Consider the following 22,714-nt stretch of genomic DNA (forward strand, 5'->3'; position numbering starts at 1 on the left):
CCCCCTTCAGGGGTGGCTGGGGGCTCGGCCCATCCACCTCTCAGGGTGCCTGCCTCTCTCTCTCCCATGGTATCCCTTTTCCTCTCCCATGTGCTTGCTGTTCAGTGGTGTATATTTCTTCCCCCAGACATGGGCCACATGCCCCAAGGGACACGATCCTCTCCTTCGTCTTGGCTCCTGGGGCTCTTTATAAGGAGTTGGGGGAGGGGGGAGACACAGGAAATGGGAACCGAGCTAAAGCAGGGGCTGAGATTGGGGCTGGATGAGTGTGCTCCTGGCTGTCCAGCCTTCTGTCAAGAGCCATTCCTGGGATTAGAACTGCTGTTCCCAGGGAAAGTGGTCTCCCGCACCCCTCCCACATGGGCCCCGCGGTGTGATGCTGTGTCTGTATATTCTATACAAAGGTACTTGTCCTTTCCCTTTGTAAACTACATTTGACATGGGTTAAACCAATATAAACAACAACAAAAAAGATAAGCTGTATCAAATAATGAATAATTTTTCCTCTCCCTTTTAAAAGTTAAACAGGATTAACGAGCAGTGATTCTTGTCTGTTGTCAAGACATTTATACTAAGACACCAGACAGAAATTATACATATCACAATAAGAGAAAACCAGCTTTTTGTTAATTTCCAATGAGAAGTCTGTCTTTGACCAAGAATTTTGCTTGTTTTTTATTTATTTTTTCAAATAGAGAACAGTAAGGGAAATTGCCTCAGATGAGATGAGACAGGTATGGTTGTGCCCTCAAAAGAAAATGAGTTATTAATGGCTGAATATCAACAAGAGCCAACCCCTTCTGCCCCAGGAGAAGAGAGAAAAAGGATAAAGGACACATAATTTCTTAGAACCTGTCATCTAGGGGCGCCTGGGTGGCTCAGTCGTTAGGCATCTGCCTTTGGCTCAGGTCGTGATCCCACGGTCCTGGGATCAAGCCCCTCATCGGGCTCCCTGCCCAGCGGGAAGCCTGCTTCTCCCTCTCACCCTCCCCCTGCTTGTGTTCCCCTCTCTCACTGTCTCTCTATGTCAGGTAAATAAAATCTTTAGGAAAAAAAAAATAACCTGTCACCTAGTCATAGCTAAGAGTTCCTGTCCCCTTTTGTACGAGTGAGCTGCACCCAGCTAGGGGGACAGGATTGCTTGGGCATTCAAAATGCCACCACCCTTGGCAGAAGGATAGAAACTGTGTGCTGGTTTCTGTATGTTGCTTAGCATGACATTGGGAAAGGGAGGGGGAGGACAGTAAAGGGCCCTTTGATTTGTCTTGGTGTCCTAACACTTCCAACCTCATTTTGAATCTTAAAGAGTCCAAGTACGGCTTGGCCCTGAGAAGGGGAGTCATTGCTTTTTGGCATTTCCTGAAACAGTTCTGTGTTCTTCTGCCCTCACTACCTGGGTGGGCTCTCGTCTCTTCCATGTCTGGTGGCAGCCAGCTGCCATGTCCACAACCCCAGTCCGGGCTTCCCCTCCTAAACTTGTAACCCTCATCTAATGTGTCTTCTGGATATCTGTACACAGGTCCTAATATACCCAGCACTGATTCTGTTCTCTTCCCCTGAAACCCCCAAACCAATTGTGCGTCCTGGCTTTCTAAGTGGAGTGCAGAGTAGCACCTGGACTGTGTGCTGATCTTGAACTTTGTGGCCCCGGCGTCTGCTGCTAGCATGGCCAGTGTATGGTTTATACCATTCATTGCAGATGAGAAGCAAAAAGGTACCATCTCCATGTAGCAGAATTATAAAAGGCATCATCTTCCTCTAGGTTTACCTTTGAGCTAAGGCTGAGGACGCAGTCAGCAGAGCAGTGGCCGGCCTCTGGCCATTCTCAACTCTTAACCAGGCCTTTATGGGGCTCAAGGTCCACAACTGTACTCACCTGCCCCAACCAGCCTTGCCCTTTCCTCCATACCGGGCTCTTCCGGCAGATTACTTTGTCCCAAGATCAGTTCTCATTTCCTTTCGTTCCTGCAAAACGGAGCAAACAAAGTTCCCACGGCAGCCAGAAAAGTGCCTGAACCTGTCACGGTTGTTCATATGATTTCTTCTTGTCTCGCCTTCCCTTTGTTGTTCCTTGAAATTCTCTTCTTTCGTTTACCACATTCTACTTTTTACTATGTTTATAAGTGTACTTCCCTTTTGAGAGTGTAAACTCCTTGAAGGTAGACCCATATCTTAGCCCTCTTCACATTGTCTTTACATACTGCACTGCTTTGCATGTACAGGTCTTCTGCGTTGAATGGCCAGCTTCCCTTCTTTCTAGTGTGAACTTTCTCTGGTAACAGGAGCTGCCCCCTGCATGCCATCTGGCCTTTCGTCAGAATGCTGCAACTTAGAGTGCAGCTCGAGGAGGTTATTTGGTCTCTCCAAGCCTCAGTTTCTTGCTGTTGATGGGGTTAGGGATCTTACTGTCTCCGAGCGTGACTGTGAGTATCAAATGGGTTAATTGACGTAAGATGCCTGACCGAGTAAGCTGCGCTCTTGTGAGATCTGTGCTGATAACGGTGGTGACACCATCGTCTCGGCTCCCAGCACTAAAGGCAAGTCAAAAGGTATACATTAGACCATAAGCAAGGCTCCGTGTGACTATCTAGACCTGGTTTGTTTTGTTTTAAGACTAAATCGGTGTTTTTCACTTACGTAACTACTCTCTGGCTTAACAAAGGTGAATACATCCAGCCATTTTTTACTAAAGTGAAACACTTCCCTGTATGAATTTAAATGCTAAGCTTACCTGTCTCCTGGATTGTGTATGTTATATCTGAAAAATCTTTTTTCCCCCTTTGCAGATATGGTGTTGGTCCTGCCATAATGGATGTGCCCTTTTGAAAATGTCAGCACTGCCCAAAGAACAGGATGATGGCCTTTTACAAATCCAAAAGAGCTTCTTGGATGGGTCAGTACTGTTCTACATTTTGTTATTGGTTAGTTCAGTTCTTGTTTTCCCAGATGCAGGAGAACAGTTCTTAATAGTATGTTCACTCCTGTTTACCTGCTGACAGCTGCTTAGTGCTTGGGAATACCACATAGAGTGATCGGTTTTTGTTTGTTTTTAAGATCTTATTTATTTATTTGAGAGAGAGTGAGCGAGCACAAGTGGGAGAGGGGCAGAGGGAGAGGGAGAAGCAGACTCCCCACTGAGCAGGGAGCCCAATGCGGGGCTCAATTCCGGGGCTCCAGGATCATGACCTGAGCCTAAGGCAGGGACCTAATGGGCTGAGCCACCCAGGTTCCCCTAGAGTGATTGTTTTTAATCACTTTGAAAGGAGGGGCAGGTGGCTGGCTCAGTTGGTAGAGGATGCCCCTCCTGATCTCGGGGTCGTGAGTTCGAGCCCCACACTGGGAGTAGAGATTACTGAAAAAAATAAACTTAAAAAAGTAACTTTGAAAGGAGTCAGTATAACATAATCATAGAAAATGTCAACTGCATTGTTTTTAGAGATGCATGCCTGAGTATTTAGGGGGAAGTGGCACGATGGCTCTGGGTTCGACAGTGGTCAAATCCAGGTCATGGCCTATGTCAGTGTCCTTTAACGAATGTTTGAAATTTTTCAAAATGTGGAAAAAAAAAAACCCCAAAGTGTGGATGAATTAAAAACAGAAAAGAGGACAGCTTTGAAGTTACACTGCCTTGGGTTCAAATCATGGCTCTGTCAGTTTACAATCTTCATACTTTTGGGCTGGGAGGTGCCCCACGCACTTGCATTCCCACCTCTGCTGACCAGGGACAGCAGTCCTGTGGTGGTTACTTTGTTGGCAGGGATTAAACGGGAAGATCCTACACACACAGATCTGGGCACATAGTAAGTGCTCAGGGCAAATAAGCTATTTCTAATTCACATCTGTTCTTCTAATCTCACGTTACTTTTTGATACCTAGAATTTACAAGACCATCCACAGGCCACCCTATGAAATTGTTAAAACCGAAGACCTGTCCAGCAACTTCCTGTCGCTTCAGGACATCCAGACTGCATACTCTAAATTTAAACAGCTCTTCCTGATAGGTGAGAAGAATGCTGAGTAAAAACTTCCTGTCACATGGGGAAAGACATGCCACGTGGATCAGGTGAAAGTTGGTGCCTTTTCCCTGGGCTCCGTTTGCACCAGAGGCTCGTGGCCATGAGGGTTGATGTGGAGCAGAAGGGCGGGCTGGTGGCCAAGGGGCCGTGTCATTGCCACGTCTGCCCCCCATTTTTCTCCAGGCTTTTGCCCCACTGCCCCTTCTCATGGCCGTGAATACAGGCCCACCCCTCCTCTTCTCTCCATCCCCAGCACCCCGGTTGCCCAGAGGGGAACACTGGGGCTTCTCCCTTTAAAAGTTGTGGGACTGTGCAATGCCAGTATTCACTGGCTCTCTCACGGTGATTTATAAAACAAATGGTCTGTTTTTGTTGGTCACTTGTTGAATGGACCTCCCTGCCCCCGCCCCAAGTGGAAATCTCTTTTTTCCTTTCAGATTAAGCAGAAATGGAAAGTAGGAAATGAAATATGCACATCCCAGCCTCCCCCACTTCCCTGCCTAGGCTGCCCACTATGAACAATTTAGGACTTGAATCCAGTTTAACCAGCTCAGTTATCTATTCTCCTCGTTCTTCAGTGAGTCTGTATTACCATCTGAGATTGGTCACATTTACATGTAGTTTTTTCTAACGTGGACTTTTTAGCCTAACTAATTCCAGCTAATTTAGGATTCATTCATTCAGCTGATGTTTATGGAGTTTTCATTAAATGCACTGACTATGGAGGCATTTGAGATAAAGATGAATATGACACCCAGGGACACAGCAGTGTCCGCCTCTAAGGAGAACACACTATGTTGTGTGTTATAAAATAGGTTTATAAAAAGCAGGGACCTGGTGGAGAGTGATACATTGCACTAGTTTATTTTTTGTTTTTTTTTGTTTTTTTTGCAGATCTTAAATTTTGGGTATTCTACACGTTCAGAGAAACCTCTCTAGTAACAAACAATAGAAATGATCCCTGAACGTATAGTTTTCACTTCACTATTTGTTGCAGGATTGTGATTCTACACTTCCGTTCTCATCTTCCAGGACTCGCAGAATTGTCTGCCTTGTCACTGATTTGAGTTTGCAACTTTGACATGTCTTAGATGTCTATGAAACGCAGGGTTCCCTGTATCAAGGTGGGTGGGGGGGGATGGTGTAGGAGTGAGCAAGGAAAATGTGTTTGTGTATTTAGGATTCCAACAGAAGCCAAATCTCCCCCTTTGGGCTGCCTGGCATCAGGATGTATCCTGTTGCATTTTTCACTACTAGGAACAGTATAGCCTGGGTCCTGACCATTTCTGCCTAAAACATGTTACTCTCCTTGTTGAGTTTAAAGGTGGACTGTGACTTTATATACATACTGTGGGGCACTTTTTATTTGAGCAATAAAAATCTAAAAAATCCATTTCTGACTGCTACCCCCTTCCAGGGGCTTACAGTTCAAACACCGTTTCAGCTGAAGCCTGGAAATGTCCTCTGCTTAAAAGCAGAGATCTGTGCTTGGAGTCTGCAGTCCAGGTCCAGGACTGACTGAACAGCATGCTTGAGTAGCACAGCTTTTTGGTGGCAGATGTGGAAGAGAACAGTGACCTGACTTCTTACTCTTTTTTTCTTTTTTCAGATAATAGTACTGAATTTTGGGACACAGATATAAAATGGTTTTCTCTGTTGGAAAGCAGCAGCTGGCTTGACATAATCAGGTATTTCAAGCCATTCTTTTGCTCATGAATTTTATAGTTCTCCAATTCAAAGTAGTAAAGCAAATTGACAAATAATTTAACTGTTATATTTCACAGTAACTGTTCTTTAGATCACATGTTTCTTCAGGGCTTAGCTGGATTTTACGTGTTATGTATTCTGTGCACATTTGATCTGAATTTATAGATATGCTACCTGCTCAGAAGGAGATCTCTGTAGGCTCTAGACTAGGCATTGAAAGACTGCAGAAAAGGGGGCATGGCAACCCAAGATCCTAACTGAGGCAGCGGTGCTGGCCTCCAAGCAGGAACCAAGATTGCGAAGGGGAGGGATGCTGACTTTTTACTGAATACCTTTTTGAACTCTGTGTCTCGTTTTTATATAACCTACTTAAAAATTATGGCGGGGCGTGATCCCAGGACCCTGGGATCGTAACCTGAGCTAAAGGCAGACGCTTAACCAACTAAGCCACCCAGGTGCCCCCCCTTTTTTTCATAACTTTATGATTAATCTCAACTAGTCATTTTGGGTTTTGGAATTAGGTTGAGAGCCCCGGAGACAGAATTACATTCCCTTCCCTACTTCATATATTGAATAGCTCCTCTCTGTTGCTGCTAAGTAAAGGAGAGGGCAAAGGGGGAGGCACAGAACAGAAATGATGATCAGGGGTGCGAGAATAGCTCCGGTGGCCCTAGGATTCTTTTGAGAAAAGAGAAGAATTCTTCCCTTGACGTGGCACGGCATCTCTCTCAGTTCTGCCGGTGAGGTTTGTGGCACAGAGCCTCAGCCCTCCGAACACTTATTAACAAATACATTTTGAAGAGCCTGCCACGTGTCCCACAGTTTGAATGTACAATTGCAAACAGTGATAAATGTCAAACAGAAAAGAACCATTTGTTATGTGGGGTGGGCAGAGAACAAAGGAAGAGTCAGCCAAGGGAGGCACCCCTGTAGGCAGGGAATAGCATTGTGAAGCCCCTAGTTATAAGTAGAGAACAGTCGAAGCTGTAAAAGGAAGAGTGTGTACAGAGACAGACAAAAGGGATTTCTGGGCATATTGGATCTTGTCAGCCCCACTGACACATTTGGCAAGTGACCTTGAATTAAATGATGTGGGCGTGCGGCACGGTTTCTGACGTGGGCATTGGTGGGTCTTACTAGGACTCGCAGGCCAGACTCAGGCATGAATTCTCAATAAGAGTTTGTAGCTTAGAACTCACCTAGGAACATCTGAACATCAGTTTTGGGATTCCCTTCTGAAATTTTTCAGTTTCTAATTGGCAAATGAGTGTGTTGCAGTATCTGAATAGTGTAAATGGCAGTTGCTTCTTTTCTGGAGGATTTCAAGTGGAAAAACAAATGAGATCGTCTCCCTTAGTCTTCAGTTTTCTGTCTCTAAACTTCTCATCGTTTTGATGCCAACCTCAGGAACTAACGCCCCTTTTCTTGTCTCTTTCCAATTTAGACGTTGCCTGAAAAAAGCAATAGAGATTACAGAATGTCTAGAAGCACAAAACATGAACGTTCTTCTTTTAGGTAATATATTTAAAGCACAGGAGTGGTTTTCATTTTCCTTCAGTCGAGATTCAGTTTCTGTATACACAGCTTCAAGGCATTGGAATTGTCTTATAAAAGGAGTGAGCTAGTGTAAAAATCCTTCCCGTTCTTTTCTACTCTGACCTTGGAATCCTTTGCATTTGCGATCAGTGTTACAGTTTAAAAATAAATCCTTCGTTTAGAACTTGACAGACCTATTTGCAGCCCAAGAAGGAATTGTTTGGTATCTTCACCAAAGGTCACGTTTCCAGTGCTTTGGATTTTGTTTTATATTAACTCAACTTGGTTAAAGTTAAAACCTTTTGATAATTCCTTTTATATAAAAGAAACCCGTGGATGGTTTAATTGTTATTTTTATACCTTTGCGTTTGACAACCTTGTGCGGTTGCCATAGAAACTTTGTGTGTCCTGATTTCCTTTTCCTCAGTGGGCTTAACTTGCTATTCTTGCCAACAGGACATACACATACAGAACGTGTAAAAACAGGTGTAAACTGCTTTTTTTTAAAGGTTGCTGAAATTGATTAGATCTCAGCTAAAATATTATGTTTGCTATTTAGAATATTTTAAACTTTTTATAGACCTGTACCTCCAATTCAGTAGATCATCTCATGCTTTCATACCCTGAGGCTTTTACCATTGCTCTCATGCACTCCATGATTGCTGAAATTTAGCCTCTGTGGGCAGGCTGGAAAATGTGTCTGCCTGGGGCTTCTGTACCACCTGATATTGGCTCAGTGACTTCAATTTGAATACATTTATTGAGCACCTGCCATGTGCAGAGCTGTATACTTCTGCCTTCTAGAAGTTTACAGCCTAATGAGAGAGTTGACCCGAGCATGTTATTGAAAAAGACCTTACCACCAGTGGCAGAACAGAGTACTGACTGAGTAACTGGTACAAAGGAGGAGGGATAGATTGGGGTCTGAGAGATGGAAGTAAGGGCCAGACGGCACAGAGTCGCATAAAACGAAATCTGCATCTTTGGCTGAGGTGTGAGAAGTCACTTGCTCCCCGATGGACCACTGAGTTGTCTCCTTTGAAATCTCCTTTTCGAGCCCCTCTTCCTGTTACCCACACATATACTATTAATATCCTTCAGACACAAGAAGGAAGATTCCCTTAAAAATGAAACTCACCGTGACAGGGTCAGAATGAGAATTTTCTACCTACTGAGAATTCATTCTCAAGTTTCTCTAACTGCACCGCTACTAGCACCGTCCTCCCCACGGGCATTTTTAAATAGCAGCTTGGTTGCACTTCTTTTTGTAAAGGGGAAACCACGGGGATATAGACCCTCCCTTTTAGGATCTCAAAACTCTAAGGCAAATATATGGACGGTGATGTATGCTTTTATTAGCTGTGAGTCCTGAATGCTAAACAAGTGTGTGCACTGAATTTTCATTGTACAGGTTTTGTACGGTGCGTACCGGGGGTGGGCGCGTGGAAGTAGCCCGAGGGGAGTTTCTCCTCCAGGCTAGGCAGAGGGAAGCAGGCACCTCTGTGCTCTCAGACAGAAACAGAAAGCGCTGTGGAGCTGGGAATAAGGGGGTCCAGAGAGATTACACTTCCTCCAAAGCAGAGGGAGTGTAGGAAAGGAGCTCCGAGGTGAGTCTGAGAAGCAGCCGAGCCTGGGAACAGTGGGTCCAGTGAGGACTTTTGCTTTGACACAGCAACTGGAAGAGGTTTGAAGTGGTCTGTGAAACCCTGCAGGCCACCATCTTGTGTATGGTTCTGTCCTCGTTGTGTGGCACGCCGGGATGCCCACGTGCTGACAGTGGACTCGGCATGCCACGTTTTATTCATTCAGTAAGCAAATCCATGCTTAGGGCCAGAGTATGCGGGAACCTGTACGAGACTGGCCAGAAGCTGTTTGTCCCTCGGTCTGAAAACACTACCTTGTTTCCCATTGGCATCTTTGGCTTCAGAGAAGTCGGGCTTGACTGTCAGCAAGCCGACTCTGGTTTGGGGAACCCTGTTATTAACTGTGCAAGTGCAAGTGCTCTGGGTGGCTTTAAATAACTTCACACTCTCCTGCCTCTTTGTACTGGCTCTGGGGCCCCTCCCAGAGGAGAATGCTTCCGACCTCTGCTGCCTCCTTTCCTCTCTGGTGCAAGTGATGATGGACCCCCACTGCAGAACCAGGGTTGGTTTCCAGAGCCTCGTCCAAAAGGAGTGGATCATGGGCGGGCACTGTTTCCTGGATCGCTGCAACCACCTCCGTCAGAGCGACAAAGAGGAGGTGAGTGTCCTCATCACAGAAGTGCCCGATCTCTTAATACCTGTCTTCAGATGGAGTGTTACTGCTTGCGAAGTGCATGCCGATGGGCTTGTTAGGAAGGCTGTGTTCACTTCACCGTTTGATGACTCTGAATGCTTTAAACGGTATCGAAACCCTTCCCCAAGGAAAGGGATGTTAGTGTGTTCAGATCCTTCTCTTCTAAATTGTGTATACTAAGGGTGGCTGTTTATTTTCTGATGGGAATAACATTGATTTGTAAAACTTAAAAAATTAATTCAGAGAGACTCCTACAATTTCTGTTAAGTTAATCTTTGCAAAAAAAAAGAATATCCAATATACAAATTACTTACAGAAAATACATAATAACACATAAATCTTTTCAGAATAAAGCATGGAGTTATGTTAATGCCATCCATTACCAGGACCTTATTGGCAGTATATGTCCGCTGTGTACACCTCTTCTGCTCCTGGCCATGTGAATTGCCCCACGCATGGACCCTGAACTCAAGTGTAGGCGAGTTAGCATTGTAGTTTAGTTAGCCCCCCAAGTTGCGGCGTACTTGTCTCAGCTGCAGCTATGCAAAATACTTTGACTACATTATTAATGATTGTGGAAAGTAAATGAAAACAGGTGAACTTTCTTTAGTTAAGTCACCTGCAAAGTTCCCGTATTCTAGGAGCAGGACTCATGGCTCTTCTTACTCCAGATAATAAATGTGGCTGTGTCTGGTGGGGAGCAGCTTTATGGAATTAACAGAAATTGTAGGAGTCTCTCTGGATTCCTGGAAGACCCCAGCTTCTCTAGCTAGGCTTGAGGTTTCTTTCAGGCCTGGTCTCTGCTCATCTGTGTCCATTCATTAAGCTGAATGGAAATCGCCATTTTCAGTCTTGGAATGGACTTTGCCTTTCTGAGGACTTTGCAAGGTTAATGGGACTCAAATAACATGATGGGCAGAGAGAGCTGATACTTTGTGGGGAAGAGTATGTTTTGGATATCTTGAGAAAGTGAGGACTGACAGGTACTGTGGGGGGTGGCGGGAATAAGTTCAAGAGCAGATCCAGTCTGATCTGCTTTCACCCAGCCTTTGGAGAAGTCAACCAAACTTTCTGAACCCATTTTCCTGCCTCTACAATAAGGTTCAGATATTTTCCATTCTATTTAAATGATACATTGAGCAGAAAATGAGGTGTGAAAGTTGCTACATAGGGGCACCTGGGTGGCTCAATTAAGCGACTGCCTTTGGCTTGGGTCATGATCCCCCATTGGGCTGCCTGCTCAGCGGGGAGTCTGCTGCTCCCCCTGCTTGTGCTCTCTGTCTAAATAAATAAATAAAATCTTTTAAGAAAAAAGATGCTATGTAAACATTTCTTAACATCTCAACATCAACAGGTTGGTTTTTCTTTTTTCTTCTATTATGTGACTACTTTTATTTCATTTCTTGAAGTTTTTAAATTTTATTTTTAAAAATTTTTAATTATTTTTATTAAAGATTTATTTATTTGGGGTTGGGGGCAGAGGGAAAAGGAGTATCCCAAGCAGACTCCACACCAAACAGGGAGCCCAACATGGGGCTTGATCCCACGACCCTGAGATCGGGATGTGAGCCGAGACTAAGAGTCGGTTGCTTAACCGACTGAGCCACCCAGGTGCCCCAATTTCTTAAATTTTCAAAATTATATTTTTATATTTGAGTTTAGTTGACACCATATTGGAGTTTTAAAGGAAAACGGGGTGGTCTGTTTTGTGATATAATGAATGCAGCCCTGCATTTGGTTCAAGAACTGGGTTCCCAACTCCTGTCTCTCTTCTGAGCTGCATGGGGTGTGGGCAGCCTCCGTAAGGGGGAGGCCGTGACATGGCTTGTCTTCCCCGGGCAGGGTCACCAGCTCAGAAGGACAAATACTTTGTGAATGACAAAGCACCCTGGAAACCTCTCTCTGCTTTTAAAGGGCTTGCCCCTAGGTAGCTAATAAAGGAGGCTATCAGTTAAAAAAATCTGTGCACTTGTGCAAAAAGCTTAGAAACTCACCTTTGCTGCTTCTGCCTTCTTTCCTGTCGTCTTTCTCTTCTGCACCGTCATTGTGGGGGCGGAAGCAGGAATATTGACAAAATTCAAAATATTGAGTACAAGTGAGAAGAATGGAACTCTTTTTGGAGGGGAGGTAATAATTTCTCTTAATTGGGGTTCGAAGTGTTCCCTGTCATCAAAATCAGTTGCAGATGCTCATCTGTCAATGCTTGATCAGTAATGAGATTTTACATATTTCATCTTTGAAATGTCTTTTACACAGATCAGTACTGCCAAATACTGATAGCAATCTACAGGCATGTGACTTCAGTTGAGGATGTTCATTGCTTGGAATGGGATGGAGGCTACTGTTGTTTCCCAGAGAATGTAGTGCCCAGAAGTGGTTATTCCACAGCTGTTGAGATGGCCACCCCTGAACTCGGGACAGCTGGCCTTGGCCTTTCAGTGCCTGCTCAGTAACATGTATCTTGTTTTCGCATAGGTTCCTGTGTTCCTGCTTTTCTTAGATTGCGTCTGGCAGCTGGTGCACCAGCATCCCCCAGCATTTGATTTCACAGAGACTTACCTGACTGTTTTGTCAGATAGTCTGTACCTACCTATTTTCAGCACCTTCTTCTTCAATTCGCCTCATCAAAAAGATATTAACATGGTAAGAGTCCCTCTTAGGAACCTGTGCATTAAAGAAGCCCTGACTCACAAGTAGATTGCAATAGTTTTGATGTAAAGAATCTTTGTGTAACACTACACTGGGCCCTGTTTTGAGTGCTTTCTGGGTATTGATAATTCTCACAGCACCCTGTGAATTTATTCTTAGCCTGAGATGCTGAGGCACTGAGAGGATGAGTAATTGGCCCAAGGCCACACAGTAAATACTGGAGCTGGGAGAGCAAGTGTTGGAGCTGAGGAATTAATAAGCAAAATTAAAAGTTGTTCTTTGTAAAGACGGTCAGCCTTCTCTTCCATTTACCTGATGCCTGGAGTTACTCTAAATAAAATGGAGATGAGGCAGAGCAGGGAGGCTAGGTTTTTACTTTCCATCTTAAAATCCTTTAGTCTCCCTTGAGGCCTCGCTCCTGGGAGTTTTTACTTTCTAACCATGCCGAATGCCTTTGGCCGGCTTTTCTGCTGGCCTCCCGGTTTGCCTGAGCTGGCTCTTTGGGAGTGGTTTTAGCAAATTCCTCAGTGAAGTGGGGGCACAGAACGTGGCCTTCTAGTCACACAGCCCCAGCTCCAGAGCCCAGCCCATCGCTCACCAACTTCAAGAGCTCAGGCAGTTCACCTCAGTTTTCTTAGCCTCAGTTTCCTCAAATATAAAATGTGAGAAATAGTGACCTCACAAGGGTTGTGGTGAAAGTGCCCATCAGTGGGTGGCACGTGGGCCACTGGAAAATAAGGTGACCTTCTTCCCTCTCTCCCTTCCCACCCAAAGCCTTAAGTGAACAACCACTGACAGCCGCAGCCTTTAAAAAGGAGGACCCCATGAGTGGTAGGTCTCCGGGCAAGGCAGGAGCGCCCTTCCTGGTGCGTGTCTCTCAGCATTGTGTGCTTGCTCTCCCCAGCCCTCCCTGGGAGCCGTCGTGACCTGTGCTTGTTTTGGCAGGGTAGGGAAAGCCAGGATACACAAAGCAAGCCTTTGAATCTGCTCACCGTGTGGGATTGGTCCGTACAGTTTGAATCTAAAGCCCAGATGTTGCTCAAAAACCCTCTTTATGTGGAAAAGCCAAAACTGGACAAAGGCCAGCGGAAAGGAACGCATTTGAAAGTAAGATGACCACATGTCTAACCCCCTTCATCTGCCCAGAGATCCCCATGTATGTAAGGAGGAAGGTTACATCCTGTAACTACATTCTGTAAACAGCTTGCGGAGTCCAGGTTTGTGGTGGGCGAACTGTCAGGGCCCGTGAGACTCGCTTGCTGTCAACACATCAGCCTTTGCCTGAGTGTGGTTAGGGCAGAAGGAGCATTACTTGTGGGTTTTGCTCTGTCTGTACCGGTTCATGTCTTCAGTAGCAAGACCTTTCTTCGTTGAGCTGTGTCTACAGTCTCTTCTGTTAAGGGCCACACAGTCTCCAGCCCAGCTCCCGCTCTCTCCCAATGGAGCGCGGCTGTGTCCCGGTATTTACAAAAATAGGCACTGGGCCTGATCGGCCATGGGCTGTCCTTTGCTCACCTGTGCTATAAACCAAAACTGATTATTTGGATATCCCTTCAGATATTTGTTACTCATTGTACTAGTTATTAAAACCCCCAAGTTCCCTAGATGATCAGTGATTTCCATGCCATCTCCTAACTCTGCTCCTGGCCTGGAATTTCCCCCCATCAGACCCCACAAAGGGGAAAGCAGCAGTGATGAATCCCAGATCAGTGTGTGTGTCTGCCTTCTCCACTGCCCTTCTTCTGATCCCACCTGCCGTCCAGGGAGCCTGGCCAGTCCTGGTGCGGGAGGTGCTCCGTTCTGAAGAGGCTTGGGGGCCCGGTGAGCCGCAGCCCGCTCTTGCAGAAGATACCAGCTGCTGAACAACCTCGAACTGTCGCTTTCCTCTTTCAAGGGTCGTCAGGGCCGGGGTGGATGTTTCCCCTCCCAGCTTAGTCTCTTTCCTGCCCACTGGACCAGAACTGCCCTGAGCTCTGGAACAGCTCAGCCAGAGGTCCGTTTCTCCTCAGGGTGCTGTGCCCCCTGGTGGCTGCATGCACACTTCTCACCTGTTCAGGATCTCAGAAGTGCCCCGGGCTCGAGGGGGCAAGGGACCTCAGAGACAGCGAGGCCTGATTCCGTATGTCACATGGGAGGAAACTGAGGTTCCCCCCTTGCAAGCCTGGATTTCATTTCTGTGACCAGATCCAGTTTTTCTCAGTGTCCCTTCTCCTTGTAATCAGGAGCAGATGGCCGAGGCTCTAGGAGCTGACTGGTGCAGCAGGTTTGAGCCAAAGAGTTGGGAGAATCTCAGATTGTATCAGCTGAAGTGGAGTTGGGGCTGGGGTGACGAGGAACTTTGAAGCCTTTGTGTTAGGACATCATGTGTTGGGCTTCGAGCCCCTTGTTGAGTGGGCAGATGGCCTTGGAAAAGTTCTGTAGAAACGAAAGAGGCTGTGGCTGAGCAGCATGAAGCACTGCTTTTGCATTGCCATCTGAGGCGGCGGGCCCCGCTCACGCATGTGATCCCAACCTCAGCCTTGACCAGGCATGCCACTCCAACCCACCGTTCACTTAGGGGTTGAGAGGAGGGGCTTCCAAGACAAATGGAGTTCTGTTAAGAGCCCAGTCTTCTCGAGCCAGACTGTATGTGAAACCACCTTTAGCACTTTATAGCTGGGGTCTTTGTGTATTAACCTCTGTGCCTTGGTTTCCTCATTTGTAAAACGGGGCAGGAATAGTGACTCAGAGAATTGGCCAATGTCGATGCACGTAAAGTACCGAGCACAGAACCCGGCAGGCGGCAAACACTCAGCGACTGTTCGCTTCCACCCGCACGCCGCCAGCCCCCCAGGCTGGACTGAGTCACCTTGACCCCTGGGGAGGAGAGAGGCCCGGCTGCTGACTCCTGGCCTTTGGCGCTCCTTTCCCCGCTGGAAAGTCAGAAATCCTGGTCAGCTCTTAAGTTGTGGCATTGTGGCTGGTTTTGCTTTTCTTCTTTATATTTTTATTGTTATTCTATATTCCATAATAAAGGATGCTTCGCACCCCCCCCAAGGAAGAACCACTGGCAGGAATATATTAGAGAGTTATAGGGCTGCCCTGCCCATAAAACTGTTGACTTATTTCAAACGGACACCTCAGGAGCAAAAGAGCTGGGGAGAAACAGTGTCTCCCCACACTGCTGGCCTCTCCATTGGGCCCCGGGGGTCCTTGTAACCATTTACCTCTTTACCCATCTTCACGGCCCCGTCCTGGTGCTCCTCAGCTTAGAACACCTTGCTTTGGCTGCAGGTAGAATTACTGGGGAGGAAAATAATGTCAGTGCCCTTGCATCTTCAACTCGGCGCAGCTTGTCAGGCAAGAACATCTGGCCAATTTAGCCAGTTCCTCAAATTCCTTCTGCTCCCACTTGTCTCTTTGTCCAAAAGAATCTTGATGACATAGGCTTGGACTCCCACTGGATGCCTGATAACCTGCAAATGTGGTTCATTAAAGCGATGGGATCTTCAGGTAGTCAGCACTGCTTCCTCCCAGGTGTTCAGACTGTTCTTAAGGAAGAAACATTTTGCTGTCTCCGGAAAATGAATAGGCCTCACGCCCGCACTGCCTGAATTCGGCAGCCCAGCTGGAGTTAAGCTTGTTCTTCGGAAGTGCTCACTGTGCCTGTGCCAGGAGAGGAGGAAGCAGAAAGCTGCTCTTCCTGTCACAGCCCACCTTGCTGCACAGCCCTGCACGTGCCTGCTTTCACCTCTTTGTCTCTAAATGCCACGTGCATCTAATGTTTGCGTCATGGAATAACCCCCTCCCCGACCAGGTTACTGCTTTTTAATGATTTTTCATTCACATGGCCGTTCTGATTTCTCATGACTCCTGTTAAAGCAGGATTATGCCCCCCCCCCCACACCCCCGCTTTTTTTTTTTTTTTTGGCCTTTTTTGAGAGGAATGATTGTAACTGCTGTTAGCTAACCAGAGATTTTTATTTGTGTTTTCTCTCAAAGCATCAACGGCAACTTTCTTTACCACTCACCCAATCTAAATCATCTCCCAAAAGAGGATTTTTCAGGGAAGAAACAGATCATTTAATTAAAAACCTTCTGGGCAGGAGAATTAGCAAATTAATTAATTCTTCTGATGAGCTGCAAGACAACTTTCGAGAGTTCTATGAAAGCTGGCACAGCAAGCCCACGGACTATCACGGTCTGTTGCTGCCTCACATCGAGGGGCCAGAAATCAAAGTCTGGGCCCAGCGCTACTTGCGCTGGATTCCAGAAGCCCAAATCCTGGGTGGTGGCAGAGTGGCCACCATGAGCAAACTCTTGGAAATGATGGAGGAAGTAGAGCACTTACAAGAGAAAATCGACGAGAGACACCACAGCCAGGGGGCCCTCCTGGCAGAGGCCCCCCCGTTGCTGAGGAGCTCTGCCCGCTTGTCCTCTTTGTTTCCTTTTGCTCTGCTGCAGCGACACTCCTCGAAGCCAGTCTTGCCCACCAGTGGCTGGAAAGCTTTGGGCGATGAAGACGATCTGGCCAAACGAGAAGATGAGTTTGTGGATCTGGGGGATGTGTGACTCGTCTGTTCAGTGATTGTGAAGGAAGAACACTGAGGGCTGGGACGGGAGTCGAACACGTTTGATCTCCGATTAGTGGGTCACGCTGAAGCTTACTGCTGCGGGGGAAGCGGGGAGGCATTAGTCCAGGGCTCTGTAGCAGGAAGCCTGGACCTTCAGGAAAAGAGCTGGTTCTCGTGGTTTTTACATGCTCCTGAAAGACTATGCAATTAAAACTGTATTTCTAGTATTATTAATCGAAAGGAATTACTACTTGACCCATAATAGAACTGTGGCCATTGTCTGATGCGTAAGTATTATACAGAACCTGCAGTGGCAGGTTTCCTACTAGAAAGGGCTTTGGTCAGACATTCTTGGACTCGATACTTTCTTCAGATCTTTTCTGTGCCAAGATTTTTTTTTTTTTGGTGCCGAGATAATTTATCTAGTTGTTGGGAAGAGTGTGTGTTTCTCTACCCATCTTTAGTTCGGAGCAGTTTCAGCTTTATTCAGTGTGTGTATGGCAAAGTGAAAGACTCACATAGAGGTATTAAGATGTGTGGCATTCATTTAACCCATAGGATTTTTCCCTTCTACATCCTCTCGCCTGAGAAAAGCTGGGGGAATTCCATCCATGGCACCCATCCTGGCATTTCCGGCCATCCCCCCTCCTGCATAGACTGTGTCACTTTGTGTGGGGCTGGGGGGCTAGCCGACCAGTCCCACTGCCCTTTCCATGTGCTGACAGCTCCAGGTCTCCCTCTGCCCACTCCGTCCCCCTCACTGCCGTCCCCGTGCTCCCTGCTGTGGTGCACCGAGTCCCAGGATCTTGCTGCTAAATCTTTTGGTTAAACTGGGGGAATCCCTTTGGTTTGCCCGAAGGAGCTCCCATTCTACTGGAGCCTCTTCAGTGTTTGAAAGTGCTTTGCCTTTTTCTAACAGTGTGCTGAGGCTTGGGGCCATTTGTGCCGATGGTCCTCTGCCGCAGCCCTCACGCGGTCTCCCCAAAGTCTCTGTAACCGCGCAGGCGTGAGCAGGATCACTTCTGAACGTGGCTTCCGTAGGGAGGCCCCGAAGCATGAATAGCAGAGGTGATGGTTCTACAGTACCTCAATGATTTCAAAGCCATAGAAGAAACTTGATTATGCCTGGTCACCTTGGATCTGCTGTCTAAATGGTATATATATTTTTAAATGCAGGAAAGTACACTTTTAAGGACCAGTTTTTTCTTTCTCAGTGGAACCCTGTTAAAAGCCACAAAAGGAAGGGGGGAAAACTAATGTGAGAATGTTTCAAATTGAATGTTTGCCTTTTATATACATTTGCTCTCCAGTGTAGATCCCAATTTGAATGTTACATGTTTAGAAAAAGTTCAGTTGCTTGAGGGCAATAAGAAATTTGGAAACTATTGACAAAGAAGTTTCTTAGTTTGCACTGAATCGTCTTTTTGTATGTACAAGAAATTGCTTTGCTGTTCTCCCCATTCCACATTGACACGTGAGCCAGGTTGGTCTGTTAAAATGGCAGAGGCTGAGAGGGCAGGATTCATGCATTGGGGGGCCAAACGCATGTCTGGTCTTGGTTGCCTTAAGAGTCTCACTAGTGATTTCAGTGTTAGGCTTGCAATAGGGATTTTAAAAATACACTAGTTCGTTAGCTACCTTAACATACATTTTGTGGGCCTTCTTAAACTAGCACTAACCTCCACTTCTCTGCCCCACTGCCTCCCAAATACACTATGGAGCTAACTATTTTTGTTACCATATTATAACGTGAATATTTATACAGTAGCCTCTTCAATCTTAGAATCTTAGTAATTTTCATTCCAAAAATGCCTGGTGTGATGCTTTACACTCCACAAAGTATGGTTTAAAGGCACAAGGTCATGGCCCTTGTCATAGCAGTTGAATGTGTGTTGAAATATTTTTCTATGATTTTTTTAAAAAAAAGTACAATAGAAAAATAAGCTGTTGTAACGTGAGGTCATGACAATTTATGTATTTATATTTGAAATCAGATTTCTATAAACTTGTATTTGTGTACAGAATTCTCATTTATATATTGTGACATTTTTATTCAAGATTGAGATATGGATTATGCTTAACAGTAAAAGCTGAAATGAGACCATTTACTTTGTTTAAAATGCTGCACTGTGCGAGTTTGGAAATGTACATTAATTTACTGTATATAATATCTTGACTTTGTTTATACCTCCAAGTTTTTACACTGAAGATAAATTAGCTTTAAAAACATTCAAAACTTTTTTTTTTTAAAGGGAATAAGCTGTTGGGCTATTATCTGTATAAATGTGCTTTCTATTTTCCCAATGTACAATGAAAGTTTATACTTGTATCTCACTGCATCAGATCTGATTGCAGAAATTAAAGCACAATTTACAAGCAATACTGCATTCGATGTGGTTGATATAACATGGAACAATTTCATTCAGTGTGCGTGTGTGCGTGTGTGTGTGTGTCTTGGGTGGAGTTGAATTGGTTGGTTGTTGGTAGTGGTGGGAAACCAACAACTAAATAAGTACTTAAAATTTTAGGGGCACCTGGCTGGTTCAGTCAGTAGAGCGTGAGACTCTTGATCTTGGGGTCATGAGTTTGAGCTCCACGTTGGGTGTAGAGTTTAAAAAAATTTCAGGTGGGGTTGAAATACTATGAAGAACAATAAAATAGAGCAAATAAAGGAAAAGGGCTTTTTAAATATGTGAAATAAAATACTGCTGCTGCTTTGCTTTTGAGGGCATATATAATATGAGAAGTCTGTTTCACTGCTGAAAGAGATCTGAGTTCAGTTAAACCATGAAAGAGAAAAGGCTTTGTTTTTCCTTCCAGAGAGAAGTGAGCTGGCAGAATGGGATGGTGTGTGACGGTAGGATTTTTTTCTAATTCGTTTGGTTTAGCACTTGCTAGATTGAGACCTATCACTTGTGTTTGTTGGGAGAGTTCCATTTCCTTGACCTTTCCTCTCTGCATCCCTCCCCCTTTCAGGGACAAGAGAAGATCCCCCCCCCCCCCCCCCCCCCCCGCTCTGCTCACCTCCTATTGTGTCTAGCCAGGCCTAGCTCCCTGTCAACAAGCCAGCTCTGAAACATCCTTGGAACTTAATAAGCTCCCATTGCTACCACATTCTTTTCATTGTTCTTCGATAACTGTTAAGTTCCCGAGTAATATTTAGGACCCTATAGATGAGCAGATTTTGGCCCTCTTTTCCACATTTCTTTAAAAGTTCTTGGACTTTGAGTGGACTTGGTGGTCTCTCTCTCCTGATTTTGATTGTTCCTTGGTTTCCAGGTGAGGGCAGTGGGGGACTTGCAGGGGCGGGTAAAGGGTGGGACATACTTCATCTGATGTGGAACAGGATTGGACAGGGGTTCCTGTTGAGAACAGACCCCTGGCTCCTATGCTGGGAGGGAACTTGGGGGCAGAGGGGGCCCGGCGTGGAGCCCGTTCTCCAAGCCCCTCCTGTGCTGTGGCCGGCGTTGCTCAGCAGAAGGGAAGTCTCCTCAGCCACATTTGCTGTGCCTATGCCCCACCTGGGGCTCTAGAGCACTTGTGAAGCCAGCCTTGGGACAGGACAGAGGGGCCGACAGGACCCCCCGCCCCCCACCATTGCAGGGACGGTCTACAGTGGCCATGGCCTTCCACACATGCCCTTCCAACAGCCTCCCTAACGCCACATACTGCCCTGAAGAATTAGGATGGAGGCATGTGAGGGGAGATCCTGTTTGGTGTGGATTCCAGTATAAGGAGGGCTGTGTATGTTGATAAGCAGCCTAGCCATGGGGAAATATTTTAAATACCATTTATAGATCGAAGAGGAAAATGATTTGTTGGAGTGGTGCTTTTGTGTCTTTAAAAACACAGACATCTCAGCCGATTTTGTGGTTCAGGCTCAGGTTCGTTCTTTTTAATCCTTCTATTACATTGTCTGCCTCTAGCAATTAAGGGATATGAAGTGTATAATCAGATGGAAAGACACACAGTAAGCTTTTTTGGCCCTCCTTTAAGAAAACTTTCCAGTTTGGCTAGCTCGTCTGGTTTTTGTAAAGCAGTTAACTTTTTTTTTTTTAAGATTTTATTTATTTATTTGACAGAGAGAGACACAGAGAGGGAACACAAGCAGGGGGAGTGGGAGAGGGAGAAGCAGGCTTCCCGCGGAGCAGGGAGCCCGATGCGGGGCTCTATCCCAGGACCCCAGGATCATGACCTGAGCCGAAGGCAGACGCCCAACGACTAAGCCACCCAGGCGCCCCAGTTAACTTTTTTAATTTAGATTTGAGTATCACTTTTATAAAATGCTGTGTAGCTTACCCGCCCCCCCCAAATCCAGAATGGAGGACTTTTCAAATGATCATTTCACCGATGTTTGGGGCCGGGGGAATGTGGCGCTTACCCCCCCTGCCCCATAAGAGTGTGGTGTGTGCCAGTCTTGGGTCAGGCAGGAATGCAGACGGAGCACATTTTCTCCCTCAGTCTGCCCCCAAGGACCGGGCTTGGAACATTACTGCAGTCTCCCCAAGGAGACCTGAATGCAGCCTGTCCCCAGACTCTCCAGGGCCAGAAAGCAGCAGGAGACGTCACCTGGCTGGGAGGTGTGGGGCGGGGGCAGGCTGGGAAGGGCCTGACTGAAAGGAAGGTCGAATTCTAGATTTTTTTTTTTTAAAGATTTTATTTATTTATTTCAGAGAGAGAGAGAGAATGAGAGATAGAAAGCACGAGAGGGAAGAGGGTCAGAGGGAGAAGCAGACTCCCCACTGAGCAGGAAGCCCGATGTGGGACTTGATCCCGGGACTCCAGGATCATGACCTGAGCCGAAGGCAGGCGCTTAACCGAGCCACCCAGGTGCCCCGAATTCTAGATTTTTTTTTCTTGAAGTGTAACTGACCTACAATGCTGTATCCATTTCGGGTTTACAACATGTTGGTTTGACAGTTCTGTGAATTGCTGGATGTTCCCCATGGTTGGTGGCGTCACCATCTGTCATCATACAACGTCATTATAATATTGACTATTTCCTATGCTGTACTTTTCATCTCTGTGACTTCTTTTATAACTGGAAGTTTGTACCGCTTAATCCCCTTAATTTTGCCTATCCCCCACCCGCCTCCCCTCTGGCAACCTCAAGTTCTCTGTATTTAATAAGAGTCTGGTTTTTTCGTTCATTTGTTTTGTTTTCTGATTCCACATATAAGTGAAATCTATAGTATTTGTCTTTCTCTGACTTATTTCACTTAGCATCATATTCTCTAGTTCTGTCCATATGGTTGCAGCATTCTGGATCTTGATAAGAGTTGGGAATATGCAGGTGCATGCCAAAACTCAGCAAAAATACAGTTAAGATGTGTTTAATTGTGTTTGAATTTTACATTACAAGAAAGAAAAAAAAAACTGAGCAAATCTTGAGCTCTAGTTAAAGATACACCACCAAATTATTTAGAGAGAAGTGTACGGTTGTCTGCAGTTGACTCAATGGCAACAACAATAAGATGGGTTAATGGATGGGTAGAGGGAGGGATATGGCTAGGTGTGTGATAAAGCAAGTAGAGCAAAAGGTCAGATGATCTTGAGCTGGGTGTATGAGAGTACGGGTATTCATAGAATTCTTTAAGCTTTGCTGTATTTGAAACTTTACATAATAAATGGAAACATTTTTAAGTAAATCTTTCAAGAAGTAATTATAAACAAATATATATATGGAAGTATATTGGTCCTTTATGGGAGAAGAGAAACATCCTTACCAAATTACCTGGCCGCCAGGATATAATGGAACTTGGGGAAGAAATTGGAATTTTCATGTCCCCTTGCCTTGAGTCCCCTTTTTCCATTTCCATCGTCCCTCTGGGTCATTTTCTGTTGCCCGGATCATTATTATAAATTACCCCCTCTGCTTTCAGTGCCCTCTCGTTGCCAGTGAATCTTCCTTGGAGCAGTCATGTGATTTTTTTTTTTTTTTTTTTTTTGGCTTGGAAACTTTGAATGGCTGCATCC

General features: G+C 45.7%; 1 protein-coding gene and 1 pseudogene across 2 annotated transcripts in view; one reads left to right on the forward strand and one right to left on the reverse strand.

Moving 5' to 3' along the window:
* MTMR12 (myotubularin related protein 12) overlaps window positions 1-19,118 on the forward strand; it is a 68,423-nt gene extending 49,305 nt beyond the window's left edge. Inside the window, exons 9-17 of one of the 2 annotated variants that reach the window (XM_088023528.1) lie at window positions 2,787-2,893; window positions 3,877-4,001; window positions 5,626-5,704; window positions 7,168-7,238; window positions 9,328-9,500; window positions 12,012-12,179; window positions 13,131-13,292; window positions 14,080-14,178; window positions 16,167-19,118. In XM_088023528.1, coding sequence (XP_087879654.1) covers window positions 2,787-2,893; window positions 3,877-4,001; window positions 5,626-5,704; window positions 7,168-7,238; window positions 9,328-9,500; window positions 12,012-12,179; window positions 13,131-13,292; window positions 14,080-14,178; window positions 16,167-16,736 — 1,554 coding nt within the window. In that variant the 3' untranslated portion in view covers window positions 16,737-19,118. The remainder of the gene's footprint in view (window positions 1-2,786; window positions 2,894-3,876; window positions 4,002-5,625; window positions 5,705-7,167; window positions 7,239-9,327; window positions 9,501-12,011; window positions 12,180-13,130; window positions 13,293-14,079; window positions 14,179-16,166) is intronic. The other variant, XM_028097954.2, reaches the window with a different exon arrangement.
* On the reverse strand, window positions 4,911-4,993 carry LOC148164416 (small nucleolar RNA U3; annotated as a pseudogene).
* Window positions 19,119-22,714: the final 3,596 nt, after the last annotated feature.

Source organism: Eumetopias jubatus, unplaced genomic scaffold, assembly GCF_037043125.1.
Source record: "Eumetopias jubatus isolate StellerSeaLion01/CBP00866 unplaced genomic scaffold, mEumJub1_p1.0 scaffold_5, whole genome shotgun sequence".
Taxonomy (NCBI): Eukaryota; Metazoa; Chordata; class Mammalia; order Carnivora; family Otariidae; genus Eumetopias; species Eumetopias jubatus.